General features: G+C 41.0%; 1 protein-coding gene across 8 annotated transcripts in view; it reads right to left on the bottom strand.

The window, feature by feature from the left end:
- Window positions 1-26,542, bottom strand: part of EBF2 (EBF transcription factor 2) — a 198,812-nt gene that overhangs the window by 16,127 nt on the left and 156,143 nt on the right. For 4 of the 8 annotated variants that reach the window (XM_077780114.1, XM_077780118.1, XM_077780120.1 and 1 more), the window contains 5 exons: window positions 25,755-25,872; window positions 24,126-24,256; window positions 23,097-23,223; window positions 1,425-1,513; window positions 12-77 (listed from right to left, as the gene is read on the bottom strand). In XM_077780114.1, coding sequence (XP_077636240.1) covers window positions 12-77; window positions 1,425-1,513; window positions 23,097-23,223; window positions 24,126-24,256; window positions 25,755-25,872 — 531 coding nt within the window. Of the gene's footprint in view, window positions 1-11; window positions 78-1,424; window positions 1,514-23,096; window positions 23,224-24,125; window positions 24,257-25,635; window positions 25,645-25,733; window positions 25,873-26,542 lie in introns of all 8 variants that reach the window. The other 4 variants (XM_077780113.1, XM_077780117.1, XM_077780119.1 and 1 more) reach the window with 2 other exon arrangements.

Raw genomic sequence — 26,542 nt, 5'->3', positions numbered from 1 at the left:
CAGCATCGAACCTGGTTATTGTGTGGTGTGCCATAGAGGGCTTCCACTAGGTCTGCAGCTCTCTTCAACAGCATTTCCTAGTAGAAGAGAAGAAAGGGTGAGGTATGAGCAAAGGTAAATGCTCCCTTCCCCAATGGCAAACACAAAGGACAATTATGCATAAAAATCAAAAGTCCAGACATCCTCCCTGAAATATAAATAACGAGCTAAGAGGTCCTGTATTTGGTTGGACAGGCAGAATATAACCATACATATAAATCCCTCTATAAATATGTATCTATATGGAATTCATCTAGATAAAATGGTTCCATACATGATTGCACTACCAAAAACCAAAAAACGACCAGATTAAAGGTGGAGCTGGTTAAAATTAATAATGTCTTGAAAGTGCCATTAAAAACGTTCAGACCATTCCATTAAAAGATCTGGTACTCTAATTAACCAGGAATTCTTCACATGATTGACTGGCCTGAGTTTAGCTGCTTGCCAAGGTGTTGTTCGTAATACTGAAACGATCTTGGCAGTGCCTTCTGCAAAATTTTATTCTAATAAAGATGAATTCTTTCAATAATATTTCCCCCTGTTCACTTTAACCAGAGAGAATTAGTAATCAGTAATCCCTTTCGTCTCATTTTGTCTTTTCCACCTCCTGTTTTTAACAGCCCTTTAAATTGCTATTAACCTACTTTCCAGATATCATCTAATTTAATGGTGGGGCTGCGGTTTTTTCAAGAGGAGAATAAAGGTGTGATGCAGAAGCGAATGTGGTTCTTGAATTTTACTCACAGTCCAGAAAAGAGAACATGGCATATTATAATGTGTGTACTCAAAATGCAAGTATAGCTGTTAAAACTTAATAATGGCTCGTTAATTGAATGTCTAATAAACGAATGTATTTTTCAATACTAAAGCTGAAATAACGGGCCAAGTTCATGACATAATTGTCATCAGCAAGTTCATGTAAACGTGATAACATTTCACAGAAATTTTACATGGAGGCGTTTTTCACTTCACAAAATGTCTGCATACGGGGTAGTCCCTCGATGATTACCTGATTGTGGGTTAATGTGCCCTTGCAATTACGGGCACATAAAATTAGACTGAAATACAAAGGAGGGAGGAGTTACATGTTTAAGCAATTATGCAATTATTTATTGTCATAAAGCTGGCAATGTTCTATAAACTGGATACTTGTAGTGTATCTGTTTTTGAGGACCAACTTTTCAGCTTTCCTATTCTCTCAGGTACTAATCATGTATATTTCACAGTTAACAGATACTTTATGTATATCTTGTATCTAAAGCTTAGCCAGATTTCAAGGCCTCCCATAATTTTAAAGGGGCTTCATTTAATGGATTTATCTGAAATCCTATAATACAGTTTTCACCTGTCAACTTCCAAAACGTTTTTTTTTTTTTTTTTACCTTAGCTAATCTCTCTGGGTCCCCCGGGTGCCTGGGGATGACTTTCTGCAGTCTCTGGAACCCATAGTCGATGGTGGGTTCATTTAATGCTGAAAAAGAAAAGTCCTCATTTTGAGTATGTTTCATGGCCATAAAGCAAAGCTTCTAATTAAGTCTTCCACCCGCAATCAGGAAGCTTCTGGTATTATCTGAGGATTGATACATAATGGATACAATTAGTTAAGGAATTTTTTTTGCTATTGACATAGGTTAATTCCCAGCTGTGAGTTTGGAATTCATAGCAATTCGGTGTCTTTGCATTTGGATGATATTTCAAAATTTCATGGTTATTACATTTACTTTATCATTTCTGCCTTATGTGTTCACAACTTATGATTCTCTGCTCACTCTCAAATAATCAGAATCAGAATCAGAATATGACACAATCAACCATATCCCAGTTTTCCACAAAGACAATAAACTACCCTTATATGCTTGTTCCTTTCCCCCTCTTCTTTTTCCCAAGTATACCTTTATCAGCTATTAATTCTCTTAATTATCACTTTTCTTATTCTCCTAAATATTTACATTCATACATGTATAAACTTTCTGTGAATTTATTCTCAGAAAGCCCTGTTCTTATGCAATACACTTCCAGAATTTCCAATTACATTTTGCTACATGTACACTCATGTAATGTCAGGCTCTACCATATGCTGAAAGTTCCACAGAATCAGGACACATGCTTTGTTTTGTCACTGTGTTCTCATTGTTGAAGACAGTGCCTGACACATAGTAGGTACTTGGCACCAGCAATTGTAAAATGAGCAGAGTGTATGAATGGCAAATCTCTGCATGTCTACCATGCTAAAGAATTTTTGGAGTGGATTCCCTTATCCTTTCTCCTTCTTCCTCTCTTCCTTGACTTTTTAAAAGTCTGTTGTCTAAATTTTATAGTTTCAAAATTAATGCATGATCGAAGTAAAGAAAAAAGATGCAAAGAATAAAAAATATAATCACCCGCAGTCCCAGTAGGCTGCAGTAAACACAGGAGGGTGTACTTCCTTTTTAATCTTCCTTTTTGCACATATGTTTTATGAATATTTGTTGCTATTATTCTAAGTATCAAAGCAACACCTTTTGTTCAAAAGAATTATTTAAAAAATTTAAATGTGGAAATAAAAAGACAATCATCCATAATCTCACCAGTTTAGAGATGAGCTGGGTTAGCATTTTTGCTGATGCCCTTCTGGATTTAAACACACACGCACACTTCAAATTATTCAGTGACATCCTATTCACACTGTTATACAACCTACTTTGTATCAATTTAGCAACATATCAAACTTTTCCCCAGGTTATTAAATATTCCTTTATAACATTATTTAAAATTCCTGCATATTTTTCCATGTCATAGCCTATAATTTATTTACATGGCTTCCTAATGTTTGGCATTTAACGTGATCCTTAATTTCTCACTATTATAAAAATCAGAGCCATAATTAGCAGCTGTATATAGCTTTAATGATTTCAATTGGAAAATTCCAAGAATTAGAATTACCGGGCTGAAACCATGATTTATATTAAAGGCCTTCCATGCATCCTTGCGAACACTTCTCAGAAGAATGCACAAACTTGTATTCCCTCCAGCAGTGCATGTGATCACTTTAACTTCTATTTCATTATTTCATGAGATTGAAGAGCTTTTTCTTATACATGCTGATCATTTTAACTTTTTCTTTTATGAACCACTTACTGATACTTTCCACAGTCCTTTTGATTGGGGACTCAATTTTTTTTTACTTATAAAAACTCTTTACATATAAATACTTTTAAATACAATATTCACCATGCTATAATATCACACCCCAGTTTGTCCCCAGGTATGATATGTAGGAAGATCATCCCAATTCCACGATAAGTACACACACACACATGCATGTGCGCATGCATGCATGCACAAAATATGTGTGGTGTTTGCATATACACATACAAACATATATGAATTCTCCTTCTTAGTTCCACCAGTAAAATGTGTCTGCTCATCATGTAGGTAATACGCTTTTTTAGTTTTTGGTCTGTATTTCACTTTTTATCATTTTTCTTGTAAATATGATTACTCCTTCATCACATTTTCTAAGAGTTTTATGAGTGCCTAGAAACACTTTTGGTTTTTATGTGTCTGTGCAGGCAGTGTGCAGGGAGTGGATGGCAGTATATGGCATAGTTATTAAGAGATGTAGTCAAACAGATCTCAGGTTTGAATTTCAGTTCCACCATTAATTTCTGTAAGCCTCTGTTTAAATTACATTTCATGGGTTTGCTCACAAAATTAAATAAAACCATTTACATAATGTCCCCAGCTCAGTTCTTAGCCAGAAAAGTTCTAGCTAGCTCAAGTTCTAGCTAGTTCAAGGCTAGCTATTTGTTATTGTGTAACCAAACCCCTGACACATATCATTAATTTCTTCTGTTCATTCTTAGGATCATACATTCATAGTATCTACATATAATGACCATTTTGTCTGTATATTAATTTCAACTCGTTTTCTTAATCTCATTCTCGCATTGGCTAAAATGTCCCAAATGGTCTAAAACTGAGGATGATAGTGGAAATTCTTGCTTGTTTTCCTCTGAATGGGAGTGACATCGACATTTCACCAGCAAATTATTTATTATGCTTCAATAAGGGTTTTCATTAGGACTTTTTAGAATTTTAGGAAATTATAATATGAATTTTCTCATTTGACCAATTTATATTATATTTGAAAAGAGATGGTATATTATATTTGAAAAGACATATTCCCAATATGTCACAATTAAATGTTTAGTCATAGATGTGGTATATTTCTGAATACAGTGTGTTAATATTTTCCTAAGATTCTTGCTGTGGGGATTAAACCAGTTAAGTTAGTGAGAATAGTGTTTAACTGGGCATTCAACAAGCATTAGTTACTATTAATCCTGCTAGGGGGTTATGTGTCCATATTAATAACTGAGATTGTGTGCATGGTATTGTCCAGCTTCTGGTCAATTTTTGAAAAATAAAGTAAGAAGTTTTCTATATTTTATCCTATGCTTTATAAAATGTATACAGTATGGATATCATCTCTTGACTAAAAGTCTGGAAGAATCCTGTTAAATTTCTCTCATCAGAGTCACCAATAATATTTTAACCAAACCAAGATGAACTTTGCCATTCTTCTTTTTTTTAATTTGAGAGAGACAGAGAGAGAGAGAGACAGAGAGAGCACATAGGGGGAGGGGCAAAGGGAAAGGGAGAGACAGAATCCCAAGAAGTCTCCACACCCAGTGTTGACTGGGCGAGTTCTTCACAAGGGACACTATCCCATGATCCTGGGATCATGACCTGAGGCAAAATCAAGAGCTGGGCACTCAATGGACAGAGTCACCCAGGTACCTTGGAAGTTTCCCATTCATATGATAAAGGCGAGTTAGCATTTGACACTGGAAATACTCTCCCCTTGGAAATTCTTCTATCCATCACCTTTCCCAAACATGCACTCTCTATTTCACTCCTATCTCCCCAGCCACACCATCTCAGCCCACTTGGAGGGTTGCCCTTCCTCCATCTTGTAAACCCTTCTTCTCCCTACAACTGTTGCCAACCCAGTCTTCTGTTTGGCTATACATTCTCCCTTGACAACCTCATCAGAGCCCCCATGATTTCCATGTCAAGCTACATGCTGACTATCACAAAATTATCTCTAGTTGGTAGAGCTTGCCTGAGATTCTGCCTTATCTCTCCAAGTACTGGCTGGAAATTTCCACAGGGATTGCCCATAGTCTCCTCCCATTCAAGATACCCCAAGCTGATGTGGCTTTCAGTGAACAATCATCATCCATTAGATTGCCAATCAGAAACCTTAGATTCGTTCTTTATTTCTCAATATCATTTGTATTTTTCTAGACAATTCATGCATTTCATCAAGATTTTAAATGTTTTAGCACAGATTCTATACAGTATATTTAGAATTTCCAAACATGGGGCTTGGTCCCACAACCATGAGATCATGGCCGTGAGATCATGACCTGAACTGAAATCAAGAGTTGGCGCTTAACCACCTGACCCACCCAGGTGCCCCATGAATATTCATACTTCTAATTTTTTCTTCTTTTTGTTCCAAAGAAAATATCTGAGATGCTTGGCTATTAGTTAATTATTTATTAAAGCTTATTGCATTGGATTCAAAACAGGTGGCCTGTAGAATATCGGTCTTTTGGAATTTAAGTTTTTTTCTGAATTAATACATATTAAGTTTTGTCTGTGCTCTGTGGGTAATGCTTCAAATATATTACTTAACATATCTTTTTGATATTATTTAACATATTTATATATATAATTGCTACTAAAAACTTATCCTTCCACATTCTCCATGTATTTCTGATAGTTTTTTAATGACTCTTTTTCTCTAGTACTGAGAAAGATACACATCCTATTTTAACTTAAAGCAGTGCTTTCAGATTTCTCTAAAAATATTTTTTCTAGTTATTTGAGTCTGGTAAGCCCCTCCACAGGTAAGGAATTTTGCCCACCCTTAATTTCTGTACCTCATATTTTCTGCTTTTATATTTTGGTTGATCGGTTTTCATCTTCAGCTAATATTATCTTTAGATTTTCTATGACCTGTATCTTTTAGACTACTTTTCACATTGACATTAGGCTTTGTTATTACATTAACAATAATTGAGATACTCTAATGAAACTGCTTTCTCTGCTGACCAGTAGTCCTGTGATACCGTAACTTTTCCATTCTTATGTTTTTCATGGGTTCAGTTCCCCAGGAGTCACATTACATCAATAAGAAGCACTGAATTCTATCCATGCCTCTGAAATAAGACAATAGCTTTCTGTCTTCCTCATAAGTAACTGACAACTTCTCTGGATATAGAATTGTTAAGTATCCTATTCTCCACTCAAGATCAAGTTTCTGCTTGTGTTGCTTGTTCTTACCCTTGGAGTGGGGGGACAGAGGAGGATTAGAGGGGAATGATGGATCCAGCTTTTACACATGCTCCAACACAACCCTGTTTGCACACACCAGTGCACAATTTCTGCCATATTGATAACACCAAGCTATTTTCAAACACGAATACTAGATGTCCCTTATTTGTTGTTGTTGTTGTTGTTGTTTTCTTGAAAATAGCCTCTGAGCCTAAGTGTCCACCAAAAGACGAATGGATCAAGAAGATGTGGTTTATCTATACGATGGAATACTACATGGCAATGAGAAACAATGAAATCTGGCCATGTGTAGCAACATGGATGGACCTTGAGGGTGTTATGCTGAGTGAAATAAGTCAGGCAGAGAAAGACAAATATCATATGTTTGCACGTATAGGAGGATTAGGAGGAACTTAACTGAGGAACAAGGGGGAGAAGGGGGGAAATAGTGGGGGAAAGGGAGAGAGGCAAACCATGAGAATTCTTGAATGCTGACAAAAAATGAGAACTGATGGATGTAGGGGNCTCCCTCTCTCTCTGACCCTCCCCTGTTCATGCTGTCTCTCTCTCTCAGAAATAAATAAAACAGTAAAAAATAAATTAATAAATAAATAAATCCGTGACCTCTTTGGATTAAATTAAAATTAAAAAAAAAAAAAAGAATATAGCCTCTGATATTTTCCGGGGCTGAGGACAGATTAAACACTTGGACTCAAATTACCATTTTATTCAGAACCACACGTAAGAATACCTGTGTGTATAATTGGAATCTTTTTTTATTCCCACTTAGCATTATAACTTCAGCAATTTCTGAAGACTTTTCTTTAACAACAGTATTTTTAGTGGCTATAATATTCAATAATGAAATTCGTTATTGTTGCTGTTAGAATAAACCAAAGGCTTACTGCATTACAGGCCTTTCATACACACAAGCCCATTTAATCCCCGTGATGTGGGGTTTATCCCCATTTTGAGTGTAGTTCCAGGCAGTGAAGGTGGAATTTGTATCCTAACTCCCAGGCCTGTGCTCTGAACCTTAGAGATGTTGTCTCAAGCCCTATCCAGATATGCAGCTTGGGTCAAAACCTACCCCTCTGCACTTAGCTACTGGGCTGGAGATGGTAAAGAGCAGAGGGTGTTGGCACATGGCCATGGCATCTTCTGCTTCCACCCACTCTTTACATCTGCCCTTCCGCCTTCCTCATCCTTCCTCTGTAGCTTCTGTCAAAGGGCTGCAGATCGCCGACATGAAGCCCGGCCAGGCTGCCTGACGTCTCAGCCCCTGAGTGTGGGAGAAGGCCCCATTCAGTATCAATCAGCAAACACAAACAGCTGTCTGGGGTTGCAGGGAGAACAGACCAAGGGACAAAATGCTCTAAATCAGTCATTGCCTCGTCTTTTTTCAAGTAGGCACCATTTTGTTACCTAAGGAACGGATTTTCTTACGTGGAGAAGATGGAAATTATTGGTATCAGTATGCTCACAACGTGTTTACTATAAAGGAAGGGAATATCCCCTAAGGTAGAAAACCTAGCCCCTCCAAGTCCCTCACTGTCTCCACTACTGTCCTCGGCCTTTCTAGCCATTTGCATGGCTACTCCCCCAGGCAAGTTCTCATTCCCCCTGACTACAGCTCCAGGGGTCCCCCTATGACCGCCACTAATCCCCATACCCCTTATCCTTCCTGCCACTTGCAGAGGAATTCTCTAAAGCTGGGCTTGAATCAGTACACAGAAGTGGGATGTACATGGTGGTTTCTCTTGCACAGAACTGATCACACATTTGTACCAACTGTTCTTCCCGTTGGAGGGGAAACCACCAGGTCCCCAGGGTAATGTCTGGTTTATCTTGCTGCCCTCCCCTCCTCACTCTTTACCCAAATCAGAAATAGCAGACTATCTTGACCCCACTGAGTTGGCAATTCATGTTTTAAACTGAGAAGTTGATTAGGCATGCTCATCTATTTCTGATGTTGAGTGTTTTTTGGCAGGCCCCCGCTAGACTTCATAGCAAACTGTGGGAGGGGTTATGTGTGTAGCCCAGATGAGAAGACAATGGTAAAACACACTGTCGTCTATATGTACAGGAAAAAAATCACATGCGTGTACACACATGCACAGGCACACACAATTTCATCCAATCAAGTGCACTTTTGAAGTACAAATCATGAAGCTAAAACAATGCTTAGTCAACACCAAACCATAAGAAGAAAAGCCAGTCAATTCCTCCAGATTTCAGCCTTCAGAACATCAAGGTTGGACAGGACAACCTCTACTTTGGTTCCAAACTGACTTCCCAATAGACCAGCTGTTTTTGCATCCTGTAGATTCAGCCTCACGTTGAATCCCAGCTTCCCTCCTCCCCATCTCCCTGGGTGTCCTCTGACATTTCAGGCCTGGTGTGAGCCAAGCAAACCTCAATTAGCTAATGAGGTGCCCAAGACCAGCACCAAGACTGCCTCTAAGGGCCAACCAGATCATTAACCACCATCATCAGTGTGAATTTACAACCTCTCCTACCACATGGGCTATGGGGGTGCTGTGAAGTGCTGCCAGCCCCTTGGCTGTCAGGGACACAGAGAAGTGCTAGCAAGGCAAAAACAGAGTAAATTAAAAATACACTTCGATCCATAGGCTCTATTTATCTATGTCTTTCTTTAGTAACATAACATTAAGGTAAAAGGTCATATCCCCACTGAAATATAATTTATATTTACCTTTTATTAAATAATTATGGCATGGCATGAAGTTAAATATTACAGAAGCTAATCAAGGGGGAATTCAATAGAGAAAACTCAGACATGAGAATTTCGTCTTTGCTATACATAGAATGGCTTAATCCCCCACTGGGAGCCATTCGGGTTTGCTTAAGGAGTTTAATAATACACATTTCAACTGCCACAGAATCTAAATCCCATTTGGATCAGCCTTGGAAAAACTTTCATCAATACCTTGAGATTTCATAATATTTCTCCTGAGAGCCTGGATCTCATGTGTCATTTCTCATTTTGATTGTGGGCATAATATATGAGGTTACTTACATATCTTGGATCCGGCAAATAGATATAAACTATAAGCAATGTGTAAAGGTTTTATTTTATAAGTAAATAGTATTTAACTAAAAATATCTACTGGGAACCACTCATTAGAAAAAAAGCTGGCTGGTGTTCAATATGAATTTTCCCCAGAGGTTGGTGAGATGTATAAATTCTATATGATTATTTCTTTCCTTAAGGGGAGGCACAGAAACTCAGATAATGAATGCCTGCCTTCTACTTCTGCTTTCCCCCCAAATATAGGAGACACTGGCTAACATGGAATGGGGACTGTTTGTTAGAGTTCTGGTCAACTGTCAACAAAGACACCATTGACATTGCAAGCAGGAGGTTACTTATGCCCTTGGCTGACAGGAATACTCGTCCTCAAAATGGCAGCATCAAAGGCTGATCAAATTCCTTTGCAGAAATTTGAGAAGAGACAAATAAGATGATGCACTAAGGGAAGATCTGAGTGCTTAATTGGGCTGTCACTTTGGGATGTTGGCCTGGGTTTCAGCTTTCTTCACTGGTACATCTTTACTTGGAGCCTAGGATTATCATGGAGTGTATGGATGCCCATCATGAGGCCAATAAAATTCTAAAAGTTTGAGCCTCACTGTATGTTTGCACATATGTGCATTTATCTGCAACAAAGGATCCTTACTTTTATTAGATATGCATAGAGCCCATGGTTCACTGGGGGATCTAGCTCCCAGAAATAGAGGATCTCTCTAGTGCTAACTGGAAACCATATCCTTCTTCAATAATAAAGAAAATGGTGGAAAAGAATCCTGCTTGAGAAATCTAAAATCTCTCTAATGTGACTGCCAGACAAACACCGGGTCAGAAGATGGACTTTGATATGCAAGCAAAGGAGAAATATTGCATCATGAATACCTCTCTATGTGGCTCTGGTCAAAGACAGTTACTCTGTTGACAGGACAGGAAGGTGGAGAACAATCTAGCATGGGGAAGAATTCAGATGTACAGGGACCAGCTCTTGCCTTTATGTTACCTCTAGGACTTCTCCATTCTGCTTTTCCTTCAGTGCCCATCTCTTCAAAGAGCCTTGAGCCTCCATATTGATTCCTGTGGGGTCAGCCTTCTTTGTGCTTTGACTTCAGGTCCTCTCAGTCTCTCTCCTCACCTTCCCAATCTCCTTGTCCAATCATCTACCTTCTACCCTGCTGCTCATGTGTCCAACATGAAAAAGCCTATGTTTATTTTTTAAGGCCTATGTTCCATTAGCATTTTAATGCTCCCAAATTAATTTTTTTTTCACAGTATTGGATAGTTGATGGAGGTAAAATTGGTCTGCCCTGGGATCTGCTTTTCTTCCCACCCATGACCAACCATACACTGCCTTAAAGGACAGGTGGACTTTGGTTTCTCTCTCTGCAAAGACAGAAAGTTGGGCTAAATGGCCTCTAAGATCCCTCGTAAGCCCTTGCATTTGATTCTAAGGCCATTATTTATTTGGTACAGTGAAATTCTTCTTTGAGAAGTGGAGATGGGTGGAGCTGAAGTCATAGGCTGTTGAATTACATTGTAGTTAACCTTTGCTACATTGAAATCTTTCCCCACATCCATTTGTTTCAATGTAGCAAAAGCTCAGTGTCACCAATTAAAAAAAGGACAAAGATAATATAGGAACACATTATTAAGAGGTGGGACCCGCCTTTGTGGATACAGGAACAAGAACACGAGGTGAGAACCAGCAGTGCATAAGTGAAAGATTAGACTGAAGCCTTTGATATTTAATTTTAAATGAAATATTAATTTAATATTTAATTATGCTTTGGTTTCAAGAAAAACTGCGGCAGGAAGACAGATTGTTTGAAGAAGGGAGTAATATACATGGTTAAGGAGACAACTGTAAAAATTAAAGATAAATTTCAAGGGTAAATCTAAATGCCACAATGGAGCAGTTATGAATATGCTCATGCTCTCCGTAATGTGTATTTAGAATATTATAGCCGAGAGCACCAGGCCATTAAGGGGCTGCAACGTCTCCCGTGAAACAACAGCCCCCTATTCTGGGACTTCCAATGGAGACATCATTCTTCAGACTCAGCTGAATGATGGATCCGAATTTCACAAGATGTGGGGGCAGAGGCAACCTCAGTAAAACTGTAGGCTACCAGGAGGGCTATTGATTCAACCTGTTTCCAGGGTGAACAGGGAACAATTGTACGCGGGCCAGTTTTTGATGTCTGAATTGGGTATTTTTAACTAAAAATCAGATTCATTTCTTAAATGGGATTTCGTTTTTCAGGGTAAGGCTCTAAGAAAAAAAAAGAACGAAATGTGAATCGCATGAGCTATTAACATTCGCAATTCCACCTGCACATCTGTGAGGTGCAGCTTTATGAAAAGAGGACTCCATGCCCCATACTGAGCTTCAGGTATGAAGTGGAGGTTTGTGGAAAAATCCAGGCCTTCCAGGTCTCCTCCTGACCACTGCCTGTTCTTGTTAACACTTTCTCTTGTTAACACATGGAATCAAATGCAATTGTTTGTGCTAAAGCAAAAGGTAAGAAGTCCTCCGGGGAAGGGGGTGAGTTGACATGAATTCTTTGGCATCTCAGCGTCTCGGGGTCCCCATCCGTTCTCATTTGCCAACATCCAAGTTCAACCACACACCTTGGCAAGCAGCTGCTCCATGCATGCCTGGGCCACCTGGGCTGGATAGGTGTCTTCCTCTCCTTTCGTCCCTCTTTGAAAACCCACTCGCCCTTCACTCCACCTGCAGAGCCCATGTTCTCAGGCTGCCTTGGCCTCCTTGGGTACCTACAGAATCCTGATTTCTAATCTAGTCCCAGCTCTTAAAGGCATGGTGTGGTGGGCCTTTCAAGAAGAATCCACCTTTCACAGAAGGGAAGACATGCAAAAACGCCCACCCTTGATCCAATGGCGAAGAGGGTGAAGCCACCTAGAACTCATCCCAGAAATGTATGCCCCTCTGCCAAATGCCGACAGGAGCGAATTGAACTTCTATTTTTATGCTTCTAAACATATTTATTTGCATATCTATATCATTTCATTTTCCTAATGAGATCTATACCTTCTTATTTGTTCACTTAGAAAATGGACGCACAGAAGGGTTAAGTGATTTGCAGGAGAGCTGGGACTCAAATCCAGCTCTCTAACCTCAGCCCTGTTTTCCACCTCAGTGCTAAGTTCTCTCAATACGAAAGTGGAGTTGGTACTCCTTTTCCAAGGTCAGTCATTCATGGAGAGGATAGTTTCTATGACTTCTAGGGAATTAGAAGTACTTCATAGATCTTAGCCTATCATATGACACTGTGATAGAAATCTCCCACTTTGCAATCTGAAACAGCAGGGCATAAGCAAGGCATCTTTTTTTTTTAATGTTTATTTATTTTTGAGAGAGAGCAAGCAAGAGTGAGCAAGAGAGAGAGGATGAGCAGGGATGGGGGAGGGGCAGAGAGAGAGGGAGACAGAACTCAAAGCAGGCTCCAGGCTCTCAGCTGTCAGCACAGAGCCTGATGCAGGGCTCAAACTGATGAACTGTGAGATCATGACCTGACCTGAAGTCAGACGCTTAACTGACTCAGCCACCCAGGTGCCCCAGGCAAGGTATCTTCTGAGCCCCTCCATGCTCACTGGCCAGTCCTACCTCCTGTGTGTTTCCTCAGAGTAACAGCCAGAGAGTCAAGGCCATTGGCATTTGCTAGGTAAAACTACAGGATGAAGCAAACAGATGGCTTTGGCATAATTTCTTCTATGTAGCTAGACAGTATGGGTGAGTAGCATAGGTCAGTGGTTAAGAACACAGCTTTAGAATAAGGCAGCTAGGACTGCACCTAACTGGGTGACCTTAGGCAGCAGGATTCTCATCTATAAAGTCAAGGTACTAATAGAACTGTCACCACGGGGAAAGGCAGTGATGATATGAGCTCTTGAGATATGAACCTGGCCCTACCTCCTGAAATGATGCCAGATACGACTACTCAATTAGTATCATCCTTTCTGTTTCTCACTAGTCCTATCTGATGCTAGAACTTACAGGAGATTTCTTAACCAACAATCAAAAGTTTAGGCCAAAGAACCATAGGAATAATACCAAAAAGCTGTGCTCATCTACCTCCATATCCTCAATGACCTGCCTTTGACCACCCGCACCATGACTTCTCACTGGATTCTCTGGCTAGTGGTGATTTTATCCTTCTAAACTATGGCCATTCCACCCCCAAACGCACGCTCCAGACATGCTCTTCCTGCATCCACAAGACTGCCAAGAAGCATCTGTACAACCAATAATCACAATCCCACTGGGTGCCTCTACCAGGATTATTCTTCTGCCCTGCAAGTTCTCTGTGGAAAGGTCTGCGAGGAAAGCAGAGGACCCTCTTCCCTCTGAGCCCAGGCTGCCCTACCATCTCTAGGTCCCCCAGCAGATAGAGGCAGTCGGACCTGTCCTGGGGAGCTATATTGTCACGTGAATCTCTCAACTCTGCAGCAGCAAGCACACTTTAGCACACCATGGCTGGAGGAAAATAGATCTGCAAAGTCACATGTGTGAAGAAAAGGTGTTGTTTTTCAGAGCCCTGACGCTGTTTATGCTGTACTTGGCAGCAACAACCATGGGAGCTGATTACTGCATTTTGGCTAATTATACCAAGTAAGTTACATCTAATAGGCTTGGGTTTATTATGAGGGTGTATCCTTGGATACAGGAACCATCAATGGTTGGACCTTGGAGCCTCCTTTCCCACCTTGTGCTTCTTGAGTGTCCTAGAAAGTTCCACCTGAGAGTAAATATTATTGTGTTCACGGTGCAATGACTCTGTCTCGAAGGAGCTGCCCCATGTGTGGGATACTTTACCAGCAAAAAAGTCTCCACACCTGCCTGATGAGTGGAACTCAGACTTCTCAAGTTGTTTCTTTGTTTCAAATACAGATTCTCAGACCCTCCCAAATGAGTAGGATTCGGTATGTCTGGAATGGAGCCAAGCATGATTCTCATGCTCAGCCAAATTAGGGAAACACCTATGGGTAATGGTATAATTAGTACCAGAGCTTTACAGATGAAGAAAATGAGGCTCAGGAAGGTTAGCTGACTTGTCAGGAGGACAAACAAGTCATTGATGCCACAGCCGATGTCTGAAAGCACGTCTTCTGAGTCCAGTGCGCCCTCCCCTTGGATGCCACTCTGTCACTGGTGCTCAGTCTGTCCCCAGTAAAGCTCTCTAGATTTCTCAAGGTTTTCTTTTCCTCTGGAATCAAGATGAGATTTTCTACCTGACCCCTGGAGCTGAGGATTCTGCCTAGACCTCTAGTGGTTTCTGACACACTGTTCCACAGCTGAGCACATGCTGAGGCTCTCAGAATGTGTGGCTCAGGAGGCCAGGCTGGCTGGAATTCCATGAGCTCTCTACCCGTCACCTCCCAGGGAGAAGGCCAGGATTCTCCAGGCTCACTGAAGGCAGGCTCTGAGGCAGAGCAGACCCACCTCCAGTCTCTGTGGGGAAGCCACTGCCTGTCCAGCTCTTGGACTAAGATTCCCGGTGGGCTGGAAAGTACTTTCCATGTTGGTGACTGCTCATTGAGTGAGCAAGACCGGAGATCACCAGTCTGTTTCTGGTAGTGCCTGGGTCCCTCCATGAACAACATGAACCACTTGTCTCTTTCAACCCTAGTTCCATTTGGCTCAGTGACCTCAGGTGGAAGTTAGAGTGACCAGCCTCCAAGCCACCCTGACAAGGGTTCATATGTTTATTTTCTTCTCTAGTTGTGAAAGAATATACTACTGCGTCCCTACCCTCCTCACCCTCAACTGTTTCCCATGGTTCTTCTGTCTCAAAGGCCATCTTCTAGAAGAAGCTTCACTGCTTCCCTGGCTAGAAATACTCTTTCTGTACCTAAAGAGTCAAGTTGACCAGCATATGCTGTTTCAGTATTTAAATATGTGGAATGTTAATGTTTTACACCACATTTTCTTTAATTATTAATTAGGAGTTACTTTTTTCAGAAAATAATAAATATAAATAAATATAAGCAAAACTTAAAATAATAACAATAATACCAACACCCAGAAACCACCATTGTTAAGACCTTCATATTTTTTTAAATCTTACTTGGGTTTTTTATACAACTCTTTCTCTTTCATATATATATACAGACACACATATATGTATATATACAAACACAAACATATATATACATATATATGTATACATAGCCATTAAATCAAAAGGAAAAGGACAGAGAACACATTCATTACATGTGATATATTATCTGATGTATAAAAAGATTCATTCATTTGTTTGGCAAAAGCTTATTTTATGCCTGCCATTTGTCAACAACTATGTAATGCATTGTGGGTAATTATATATATTATATATACAATATATATAATATATAATGCATTATGCATTATGGATAATTATATATATATTACATAATATATATATACAAATATAAAACCATACATAGAGTTTTTAAGCTTTTTTTTAACCTATATCACAGACATTTTTCATGCAACTAAATATCCATTCACAGCATTACTTTCAATGTCTAAAATGTGTTTCATTGTAAAGAGAGTTCATTATTTATTCAGTGAGTCCCCTAACGGACACTAAGGATGTTTTCAGTTTTTCACTACCACAAACAATGCTCAAATAAACAGCCTTCAGGCAAACTGAGTTATTTCCTAGGTATACATTACAAAAAGGCGAATTGTTTGGTCAAAGGGTATATACATTTAAAAACATTTTTTTAATGTTTTTTATTTATTTCTGAGAGAGAGAGACAGCATGAGTCGGGGAGGGTCAGAGAGAGAGGGAGACACAGAATCTGAAGCAGGCTCCAGGCTCAGAGCTGTCAGCACAGAGCCCGATGCAGGGCTCAAACCCACGAACTGTGAGATCATAACCTGAGCTAAAGTTGGACACTTAACCAACTGAGAGACCCAGGCGCCCCAAAGGGTATATACATTTTTAAAGCTAGTGCCATCAAGGCACTCTTCTAGAGCGATCTACTCTCCTGCAGTAAAGTGTTAGAGATCCCCACTTCCTTCTAATTTGGCCAACTTGGGTATTTTCATTTGTTTAAAAACAAATTCTTTGCCAACTTGACAGGGAAAACAAACATTATCTGTAGTTGCCTTAATTTGCATGTATTAGATTATTAATGTGATTGGGATTTTTAAAAATATGTTTACTGCTGAATTGTAGTCCTTCCTGAATTAACTCCTAATATTCCTTGCTAGCTTCTAATTTACATATCTTTCCTTTTCTCCTTAATTTGTAAGATATCTAACGTTCATCTCCTTATCCACAAGGCATAACATAGTTGTTGACAAGTAGTAGGCATAAAATAAGCTTTCCCTGAACAGATGAATTAATCTTTTTATACGTAGGATAATACGTCACATGAAATGAGTATGTTCCCTTTTTGTCCTTTTTCTTTTGATTTAGTGACCATCACCTTGACATGCAAAAAGTTTCTTTTTATGTAATCATACATTTATGCTTGATGGTTTCCTTGGGGTCAAGGTTAGCAAGGTTCAATATGATAATAATAATATTTTGAAAAGTATACATTTTTTAATCTTTATGTATTTATTTTGACAGACAGACAGAGAGAGAGAGAGAGAGAGAGAGAGAGAATCCCAAGCAGGCTCCACACTCAGCATGAAGCCCAATGAGGGGCTCAAGCTCACAACCATGAAATCATGACCTGAACTGAAATTGAAAGTCAGATGCTTAATTGACTGAGCCACCCAGGCACCCTGCAAAGTGTACATTTTTAATTCAAAATATCTAATTCAAATATTTCAGTTTATAATATAAAATTATGTAGCTTTTTTTTAATGCTTAACTAGTTAGTCCAATACCATTTGTTAAACATTCCATCTTTTCCACATTGACAGAGATGACTCCTCACCTATACTCATGCATATGTGTTTATAGTACTCATGTGTACAAACCCTGTTTATTTTTAAATATTCTCTTCTGTAGCATAACATTTCTATGTATTCCTACAAAGCCCCATATTCTTCTAATTATTGAAACTTACAATAGGTTTTAAGTCTGGTGGGGCATGGCCTTCTCATTTTTCAAAAGGAGGGGTTCTATTTTAGCACCTTCATTTTTCCAGGTGAACTCTTGTAAAGTTTCCCCAAACATTTTGTTAGTACTTTGATTGGCATTGCGTTAAATGCATTCATTAATTGACATCTTTACAATATTAAGTCTTCTCACCTCTCTACCAGCTGGAAGTATTTTGGCCTTCCTCTGAACTCCCTTAGCACTTTATACCTTTTTAAAAAATCACTTTCTAAACCGTACCCACCCAATTTTTCAAACTTGAAACCTGAGAGCTGTCTCCTCCCCTCCCTTCCCCAACCTTCACCCTATCCAATCAATCATCAAGTGATGCCTCTGCTACCTCCTAGATTCCACCCCTTTCTGCCTGTCCCCACTACTGGTACTCTGGTCCAAGCTGCCATCATATCTGGCAGAGGCCACCACACTGGCCTCCAACTGACCTCCTTGAATCCACCCTGGCTTCTAAGCCACTCTCTACAACTCAGCCAGAATGACCTTTTATTTTTTTTTATTTTTTAATATTTTTATTTTATTTCTGAGAGAGAGAGACAGCATGAGCAGGGGAGGGTCAGAGACAGAATGACCTTTTAAAAGGCAAATCTAATCATGGCACTCCCCACCTTTAAACTATTCCAATAGCTCCCCATGGCACTCAGTTTAGAGACAAATGATCAGGCCCAACCCTCCCTTTCCAGCTCGAGGCCAACCTTTCTTTAACTCATTCTTTCTTCCCTGTTCATAGTGGCCATTATATATCCCCTTTTCTTTCTTGCCCCAGGGCCTTTGCACATTCTGTTTCCTGTGTTTGGACTGTTCTTAGCTTTCCCCATTATCTCAGTTTAAAAGGGTTCAATTCCCCAAGCATGTATCCCCAGTATCTCATACAACTCCTTTTTAGGACTCATCACATTTGTAATTACTTGTTCGAGTTTCTATCGTAATAATCCTGAAAGTAAAAGTTTCCATGGTAATAACTCTGATAGTAAGCATAAGAGTATTATTAATAACAAATACTTTTCCATAATAAAATATAGTCGCTTTCTATCCCAAGTGCTTACATGCAGAGGTGTTCTAGACCTGGTTTCTACCAGCTTGTGAGAGCAGGTTGTTACATTTTCAGTAATTTGGGGGTGCCTGGGCGGCTCAGTCAGTTAAGTGTCTGACTTCAGCTCAGGTCAGGATCTCGTGGTCTGTGGGTTTGAGCCCCGCATTGGGCTCTGTGCTGACAGCTCAGAGCCTGGAGCCTGCTTCAAATTCTGTGTCTCCCTCTCTCTGCCCCTCCCATGCTCGCACTCTGTCTCTCAATAATAAATAAACATTAAAAAAATAAAATAAATTTAAAAAAGAGAACAAGTCATTCTAAAGGATTCTATGTATTAAAATTTTTTTTCCAGAAATTTTGTGAGCCAGCTGATGTCACACTGGTAGCCTGAAATCGGCCATAGTCAGAGTATTTGCACCATGGAAACCAGCAAATGACACAAACCCTACTGCTGCCTCCCCATGGCTTTTCCCTGGAGAGCCCATTGTTGAACCTTTACCAGCACACCACTGTTTCCATGCACTATGCCTTTAGTCCTCACCACAGCTCTGTAAGGCAGGCAGCACATTCTAGAGACGGGAAGGCTAAGAGATTAAGTCACTCACACAAGATTTAAGAACTATTTAGAGGCATCCAAGCACCCTGAGCCCAGAGCATCTGTAGCTCATCTTCACATCACTCCACCATAATGAAAGAAGGCTCCTGCCAGTCTGACCCATCTACAGTATTCCCAGCACCCAGCCCAGAGCTGAGCAGAGTGAGCATGCTCGATCGATATTTGCTTCATGTGGGCACCTGGGGAATTCAGTCGGTTAAGCATCCGACCTCGGCTCAGGTCATGAACTCATGGTTTGTGAGTTTGAGTCCTGCGTCGGGCTCTGTGCTGACAGCTCAGAACATGGAGCCTGCTTCGGATTTGGTGTCTCCCCCTCTCTCTCTTCCCCTCCTCCACTTGTGCTCTCTCTCTCTCTCTCAAAAATAAATAAAGATTTTAAAAAATGATTTCAGTACATCAGGAAAGCAGAACTATTTGTTAACAACAATTGCTAAATAAAAGATGCCAGGCAGGATGGCCAGAGACCTGAGTCCTTATTCTGACTCTACCTTGAGTTCAGCGGGCGACTGTGAACAAGTCACTTCTGCCTGGGTGTCAGTTCTCCTGTCAGCAAAAGAGGGAGCTTGACCAAGTGATCTTCAATGTCTCATCATTTCTACTGTTCTTTGAATTTACAAGTAACATAATATCTATTATTTTCATAGTTATGTGGGCTTCTCTTTAACCAGACACTTCGTTTCCACAAGGTGTGGATCATGGCCTTTTCTATTCTGTCTGGCAAGTTTCTACTGTGCCTCAGAAATGTCACTCCATTGTCACCTCCTGGACAGCCCTCACTGATTCCCCAAAGTAGGCCACTCCCTGCTCAGTGCTCTGTGCATGTATACCTTTTATGGGATGTAATCCAATTAACATAATCTCCATGCATCCATCTCCCCTTCTAGAACTGTAAGCTGCTAGAGACATACTGAAATTACCGATTTCGTGCCTGGAGCATAATGTAGAGCTGGTGTTTGTTCAATGAATATGTGAAGTACACGGAGACCTGGTTCTGCCCTCAGAGATTCAGAGACACTTGGTCTGGGGCCCAAGTGTCAGTGATTTAAAGTGCAGCGAAAGATGAGGACCTCTGCTTCAGAGAAAGTTTTCACACATACATACAGACATGCGTGCACATGCACACAGCCCTTGGCTCTACATGTCCTCAGTCTCACTGAAGATTGATATCTTTCATTACTTCACAAGAGAGCTGAGGATTGGCTGCAATGCGATTGCTATTCGTCCTACCTGTCCCCTCAGTGGCCAGATGGTCTTCCCTAAACAGTGGGTGTACTAGAGAAAACAGGGATGCCAAAATACTAGATGTGAAGAGCGTCCCAAAGTGAGTCCCCTTCCTCACCTAACTCTGGGGACAGCACACACTCCTGCTGTCCTCCTATCCCACCCACCACTCCTTCTCGGTCACCTGCACAGGCTCCTCCTGTCACCCTGAGCCCTACCTGTTGGAGCTCCTGAGGCGCCTTCTTGAGAGTTCTTCCATCCTGTAGCTACGCTCCCTGTGGCCATCTCATCCAGCCCTGTGGCTGTCAGTCCTGTCTGGATGCTGACTTCTGCCTTGTTCAACATCCTCAGTGTCTTCGCATTCAAACCCCTTGCCCTTTGTGCCATTCCAACCTTGTCTACCATTGTTCTCCTCAGCACCAATGCCACTCTGGCCTCAGGCATCCATGCTCTTCCCTGATGATGCTGGTCTTATTCCCACCTTTCAGTCTGTAATCTGTTCTCTGCTTGGGGCACTTGCACCCACTTCACTGACAGCCAGACACTGTTCTAGAGAACACTGGCGAACCAAACAGAAACACAGCCTTGAAGAGTTCCAGGCACAGAGGGAAGGCAGCGTGAATGGAGAGGGGAGAAGGTGAGAAAGATACAGAGGCAAGGGGACAGATTTGCACACCTGTGATACAGGTCTTCACTCAACGTCCCTTCCTCACAGAGCCCCTTCCTGACCACCTCATCCAAAGCCCTCCCTCATTCTCTATGCCTTACTTATCACTGTTGAAATGATATTATCTCTGTTCTATACTGTCTGTCTCCCCTTCTAGAAGAAAGTTTTATTAAGACAAGGGGTTTTATCTTGCCCATTTCTATATTCCAGAGCCTAGAGATGTGCCAGGTAGTAGGCATGTAACAAACACTCATTTAAATGAATGACTAAACTGTGTCCCTGTGGGAGCTAGAGCAGCAAATATTTTATTGTGACTGCAATAGAATCTTAAACACACACACACACACACACACACACACAACCAAGATGCACCTATCTTAAGAGAAAAAATTCAAAGGTGAAATTTGAAATAAATATACCTAAAAATTACTCCTCACTGATATCTAACCAGACATTTACACAAAAACAAGAAGAGGAGGCTGGACTCAACTGAGAGAAGAGGATACTACAAAATGTTATTAGAATTTCATAATGTGCCTGATATATTTTCTAGGTTCATATATTTCTTTCTCTATACCTCTTATTTTCTCCAACTGTCCTGGTTGATCTTCCTGCCTTCAGTCATTCCCCTGACTAACTCAGTCTTTATACCAATAGCATTTGTGTTTCTTACAGCGACCCCTTTGAGTTACTCTCCCTTGCATGGGAACACTCAATGTTGTCTTACAAATCAAGCCCAAACTCATAAACAAGGTGGTGTTTTTTTTAATTGTTATATTTTATATAACAAAATATACCATCTTAAGCCATTTCTGAGTGTACAGTTCAGTCATGTTAAGTACATTCACACTGCTGTGCCACCGATCTCCAGAATTCTTTTCATCTCAGGAAACTGAAACTCTGTACCCATTAAACAGCAACCCCCATTCTCCTTACCCCAACACTGGATTGTTCTGTCTCTGAATTTGACCACTCTAGTACCCTAGAGGGCTCTCAAACTTGTGTGGCTCGGGTGGGCTAAGTTCTACCTGAGTGCGTTGCCACAGCTGTAAACCAGCCCTCTCTCCTCCAGACACCTGCTCACTTCACCAGCTGAGCCTTGGTATGTGAGATTCTTATAGCTGGAACATTCTTCCTGCCTCTCTTTGCCTAGTCAAATCCTCCCCACCCTTAAAAATAGTCTTTGGTGGAGGGGCACCTGGGTGGCTCAGTCAAGTTAAGTGTCTGACTTCAGCTCAGGTCATGATCTCATGGTTCGTGGGTTTAAGCCCTGTGTCAGGCTCTGTGCTGACAGCTCAGGGCCTGGAGCCTGCTTCAGATTCTGTGTACATCTCTCTCTGTCCCCTCCCTGCTTGCGCTTTCTGTCTCTCTCTCAAAAATAAATAAATAAACAATAAAAAATAGTCGTTGATTTCCATCTCCTCCTTGAAACCCCTTTCCTCCTACTTTAGTCCACACTAAACTCTATCTTCCTGGAACTCATATTCCATTCATCGGAAATACTAAACATTTTGAATATTCAAATTCCTCGGATGTTCTGTGCAATACACCATCCCTCCTCCAAAAGTTTCTACATTTCCAAATAGGGAACATGTCTTATAAGTCATTGTACCTTCCACAAAGAAAAAGTAGACACAAAGTAGATATTCAACAGATATCGAAATAATAGACAATTTCCACTTTCATAAAATGTTAAAATAATTTGAATCACTCTGTAGCATCCTTTCAAGAAAATTTAGTTATAGCCAGCAAGTTGGTCTATTTTTTTTTTATCTGATTGCTTAGATAAAATTCCATTCTAGGTGGTTCCAGCAGGGTTAAATCTATTAGGATATACTCAGGAAATGAGCTTCCATGATCATCTCTTAAACTGTTGAGAAATTGCTGGTGTAAAATAAACCTTAGAATCAAGTCTGCATTTCCCCAGTCAAGGACTTTCACCCAGTCCACTCTTCCTACACTAGTAGAAAGACCTAGAAAAGGTAAAATCATTTTAAATTGGAGAGGCTGGGAAGTGGAGCAAAGGTGACCAAGGAGCCCCATCTCCCTTGGATCATTTTCTCACCCACCTGTGTAAATGAACCTCCCTGGAGCTCCTTTGCAGAACTGTTTGGATTTATACGATAGTGTCACCTCGACTACTCCGGGGATGTGGCGAGGAGGAGTCTGCACTCGGATGGCATGAGGAGTGATTAGCTGAGGAGCGAGCAGGTAGGGAAACAAAATACCTGTTATACGAGTTATCACCGAGGGTATGGAGGACAGATGCATCTCCCTCGCCAACCCCCCCCAGGGCAAACCAGCTGTACTCACAGTGCCCCAAACACCCTGTCCCTGTGTCTCACCTGTTTCTCTCTCCCACTCTGGAATCTCCTCGAAAGATAAACTGTCTAGATCCTTGCCTTCCTGCCAGCGCTGCTCAAGTCCCTCCCCCCTCCACTCCCACCCCCTGAGCCCATCCCTGTACCCCCTCCCTCCTTCCCTGCTTCCTACATTGTTGCTCTCTCATCACGTCATGATTTGCCAATTTCCATATCCAGCCTAGTGCTGTACTTGTCTTTCTGTAAGGTCTTGTTGGTTCTCCCATTATGACAGTAGAACATACCCACTTTAGAAAATTGGAAAAATATAAAGTAAAATATTAGCATTATGTAACCCAGAGATAGCCACTGTTAATCGTTGGTGTGTTTCCAGTACTTTTCTATGGATGCATAGATTTTATATCTGCAGACATCGTTATTGTGAATTTTTTTTCACTTAGCATTATAGCGTAAGTATGATCCCCTCTCCTGTGTCATTAGAACTTTTTCAAAATTAATTTTTAAGAATGGAATTTAATCACTCTATTATTCAGTATTTAGGCTAGTCCTAATTTTTCACAATTATAAACAATGCACAATAAATATTTACCTTTTTAAGGGATTCATGCCTACAATAAATTGTGGTTTGCATGTCTTTTAATTCTTGGTGGCTTGCTCATAGTAGGTACTCAATAACATGTAATTACAGCATCGCTGCTGCTCCAGGGATTACACCTCCCTGAATGAAAACAATCTTTGGGCCAAAGGAAATCAGAGAAGCAAGTCGCCTTTGCCTACCTCACTCCATACAAGCATGGTCCCAAACACCACTTGGAGACCATCAAAGAAGTTGTCTCCAATGATGATGACCATGGCTCCTCCTGTGGTCCAGCCTTCACTCGGGCTAATGGCTTTGATGCATGGGGTGGCTTAGAAGATAGAAAAGGAAAAGTCAGGGCTGTCCTTTGATGATTGAAAATTAGAGTTTTGGGGATTGGCTGCTCTCGAAAGCTGTTGGTTATTTCAAGTTCAAGTTGAGCTTTGCTGACTTGCCATCATTCCCTAATTGGTTGCTGGTTTTCACCAGGTCATTAAAGCCTAATGAGTTGACCACTATGTATGAAAACGTGGAACACTTGGCTAATTGTGCAAAGGGTGTTTTTAAAACCCTGTTGTTTTTCCCCATATTTTTATAAGTTGATCACACTAGAAATGTGTAAATCCCTTTTCTCTCCCCACCTTCTCTGCCCCAAGATGTTAAGATTTACAAGGCCTGTTAATGTGCTAGTGAGAGGAGAAAGCAAAATCATAGTTGAGATTTTTTTTCAGCTCTATCAAGAGACAATTTCTAATCAGTTTCCTAACTTTGTAGGAAGGATTTACCCCCCTTCTTCCATATGTTCAAGGCCTCTGGACTTTACATCCCAACAGGAACCCAATATGGTTTTCAGGCCATAACTAAAGTCAATCCATCACTCCGTTTCCAAAGTTGACAGGGTCAAAGGTGGAGGAGAACTTTGGCAGGACTCCAAAAACATGAGCCCCCTTTGAACAGCCAGTCAATCACATCCAATCAGTCAAAAGAAACTGGATGGGTTCCTAGTTCTGAACCCTGGGATTTTCTTCTCCCCTTTCAATGCCCACTGTGGGAGAATTAACACCACTCCAAATTCTTTACTGATTCAATCATTTTCTTTCAGTTCATTAATTCCTATTTAAATTGATACAAGACACATTTTAAGGGCCAAGCTGGGGTGGGGGCTGGTGGGCAGTATACAGCAAAACATCACACTAAAATAGTAGCCTAGGTTAGCCACTCACCCTCTATTACAAAACCACATTACCCCGACGACTTGGGGAGTGTGAAAGATGGAATTTACTTAGGTATTTGTCAGTTATCTTCCTTGATATGCTTTAATTTTTTGGACAACTTGAAGTTGAACAGTTACCAGTATTTCTAACGACTTTAGTGCACATGGAAAAACTACCCAGAGCAGATCATGATTCCTTCTTGTCCAAGCAAACAAAAATCAATTAGTGTCAATTTCATTCCACACATTGTTTTGTTTTGCCCACCGTCTGTTTAAGGGCACATCTGACACTTATTCATACATGTCTGGCACCGTAATGTTCCTGTTTAACCAAGATGTCCTGCCTATGTTTGCCTGAAATGCCCATCTAGCAAAAGAGAAAAACACAGAGCTGGATGGAGGAGACGGCGAGGCATGGGGGCGTGAGTGTGGGCTGGGACTCATGTGGGGTTGCAACAGAACAGGCAGGCATCAGTGTTTACAACTTCATTTAAAACCCACATGATCTTGGGTACTTTCTCCACTCTGGCATAGACATAAATGTAACATTCAAGCCAGGACAATTGTGGAAATTGATTCCTGTGCTGTGCTCAGCCCAGATAGCCAGCAGCCCTACCTTCTGATGGGTCCAGCCTTCTTGCTCGCCGTCCATGCTTGGAGTTGTTATGAACAAACATGTTGTCAGAAACAGCCAGCACGTGTCCATCCACATTCACTGTTGTTGACAACACAACCTGCATGTTTTAAGTACAAGTGGGGTGGGGGTGGCATTAGTCGTACATAAAGTAGTAAAAGCCACAGCATGCTCTTCTGCCATACTTCTCTGTGGCTAATGAGAGACGGAACAGAATCTTGAGGGCAGGGCCATGCCCTCAGCATCTCAGCAGGCCATCCCCCCATACTTGGGCCAGAGTTTCCCGGAAAAAGAGGTCACCCTTCACCCACATGTTGTTACGTACTTGCATTCAAACCATGCCCAGGTGATGAAGTGGTGAAAGTCGCCGTCTGCCTGCTGGTTCTTAAAAACCTCATTCTCAGGGGTGCCTGGGTGGCCCGGTCGGTTGAGCATCCAACTCTTAATTTCAGCTCGAGTCTTGATCTCACGGTTCATGGGTTCGAACCCCCCTTAAGGCATGGACTGACAGCGTGGAGCCTACTTGAGATTCTCAGTCTCCCAATCTCCTTCTCTCTCTCTCTCTGCTCCTCCCTTGCTCACTTGCTCTCTCTCCCACTCTCTCAAAGTAAATAATAAACTTTTTAAAAAATATATAAATAAAAACCTCATTCTCTACCACAGGACTTGGACTGCCATTCCCAGCTGATCCTAGAGCTGTCGCCACACCAGGGAACCAATTGTGCGCGCGCAGAAGTGAAGATCTCAACACCAGTGGGGAGGTCATTTCT

This window comes from Crocuta crocuta, unplaced genomic scaffold (assembly GCF_008692635.1).
Source record: "Crocuta crocuta isolate KB4526 unplaced genomic scaffold, BGI_CrCroc_1.0 scaffold395, whole genome shotgun sequence".
NCBI lineage: Eukaryota > Metazoa > Chordata > Mammalia > Carnivora > Hyaenidae > Crocuta > Crocuta crocuta.
The sequence above is the reverse complement of the archived record's forward strand: the minus strand, read 5'-3'. Positions and strand labels throughout refer to the sequence as shown.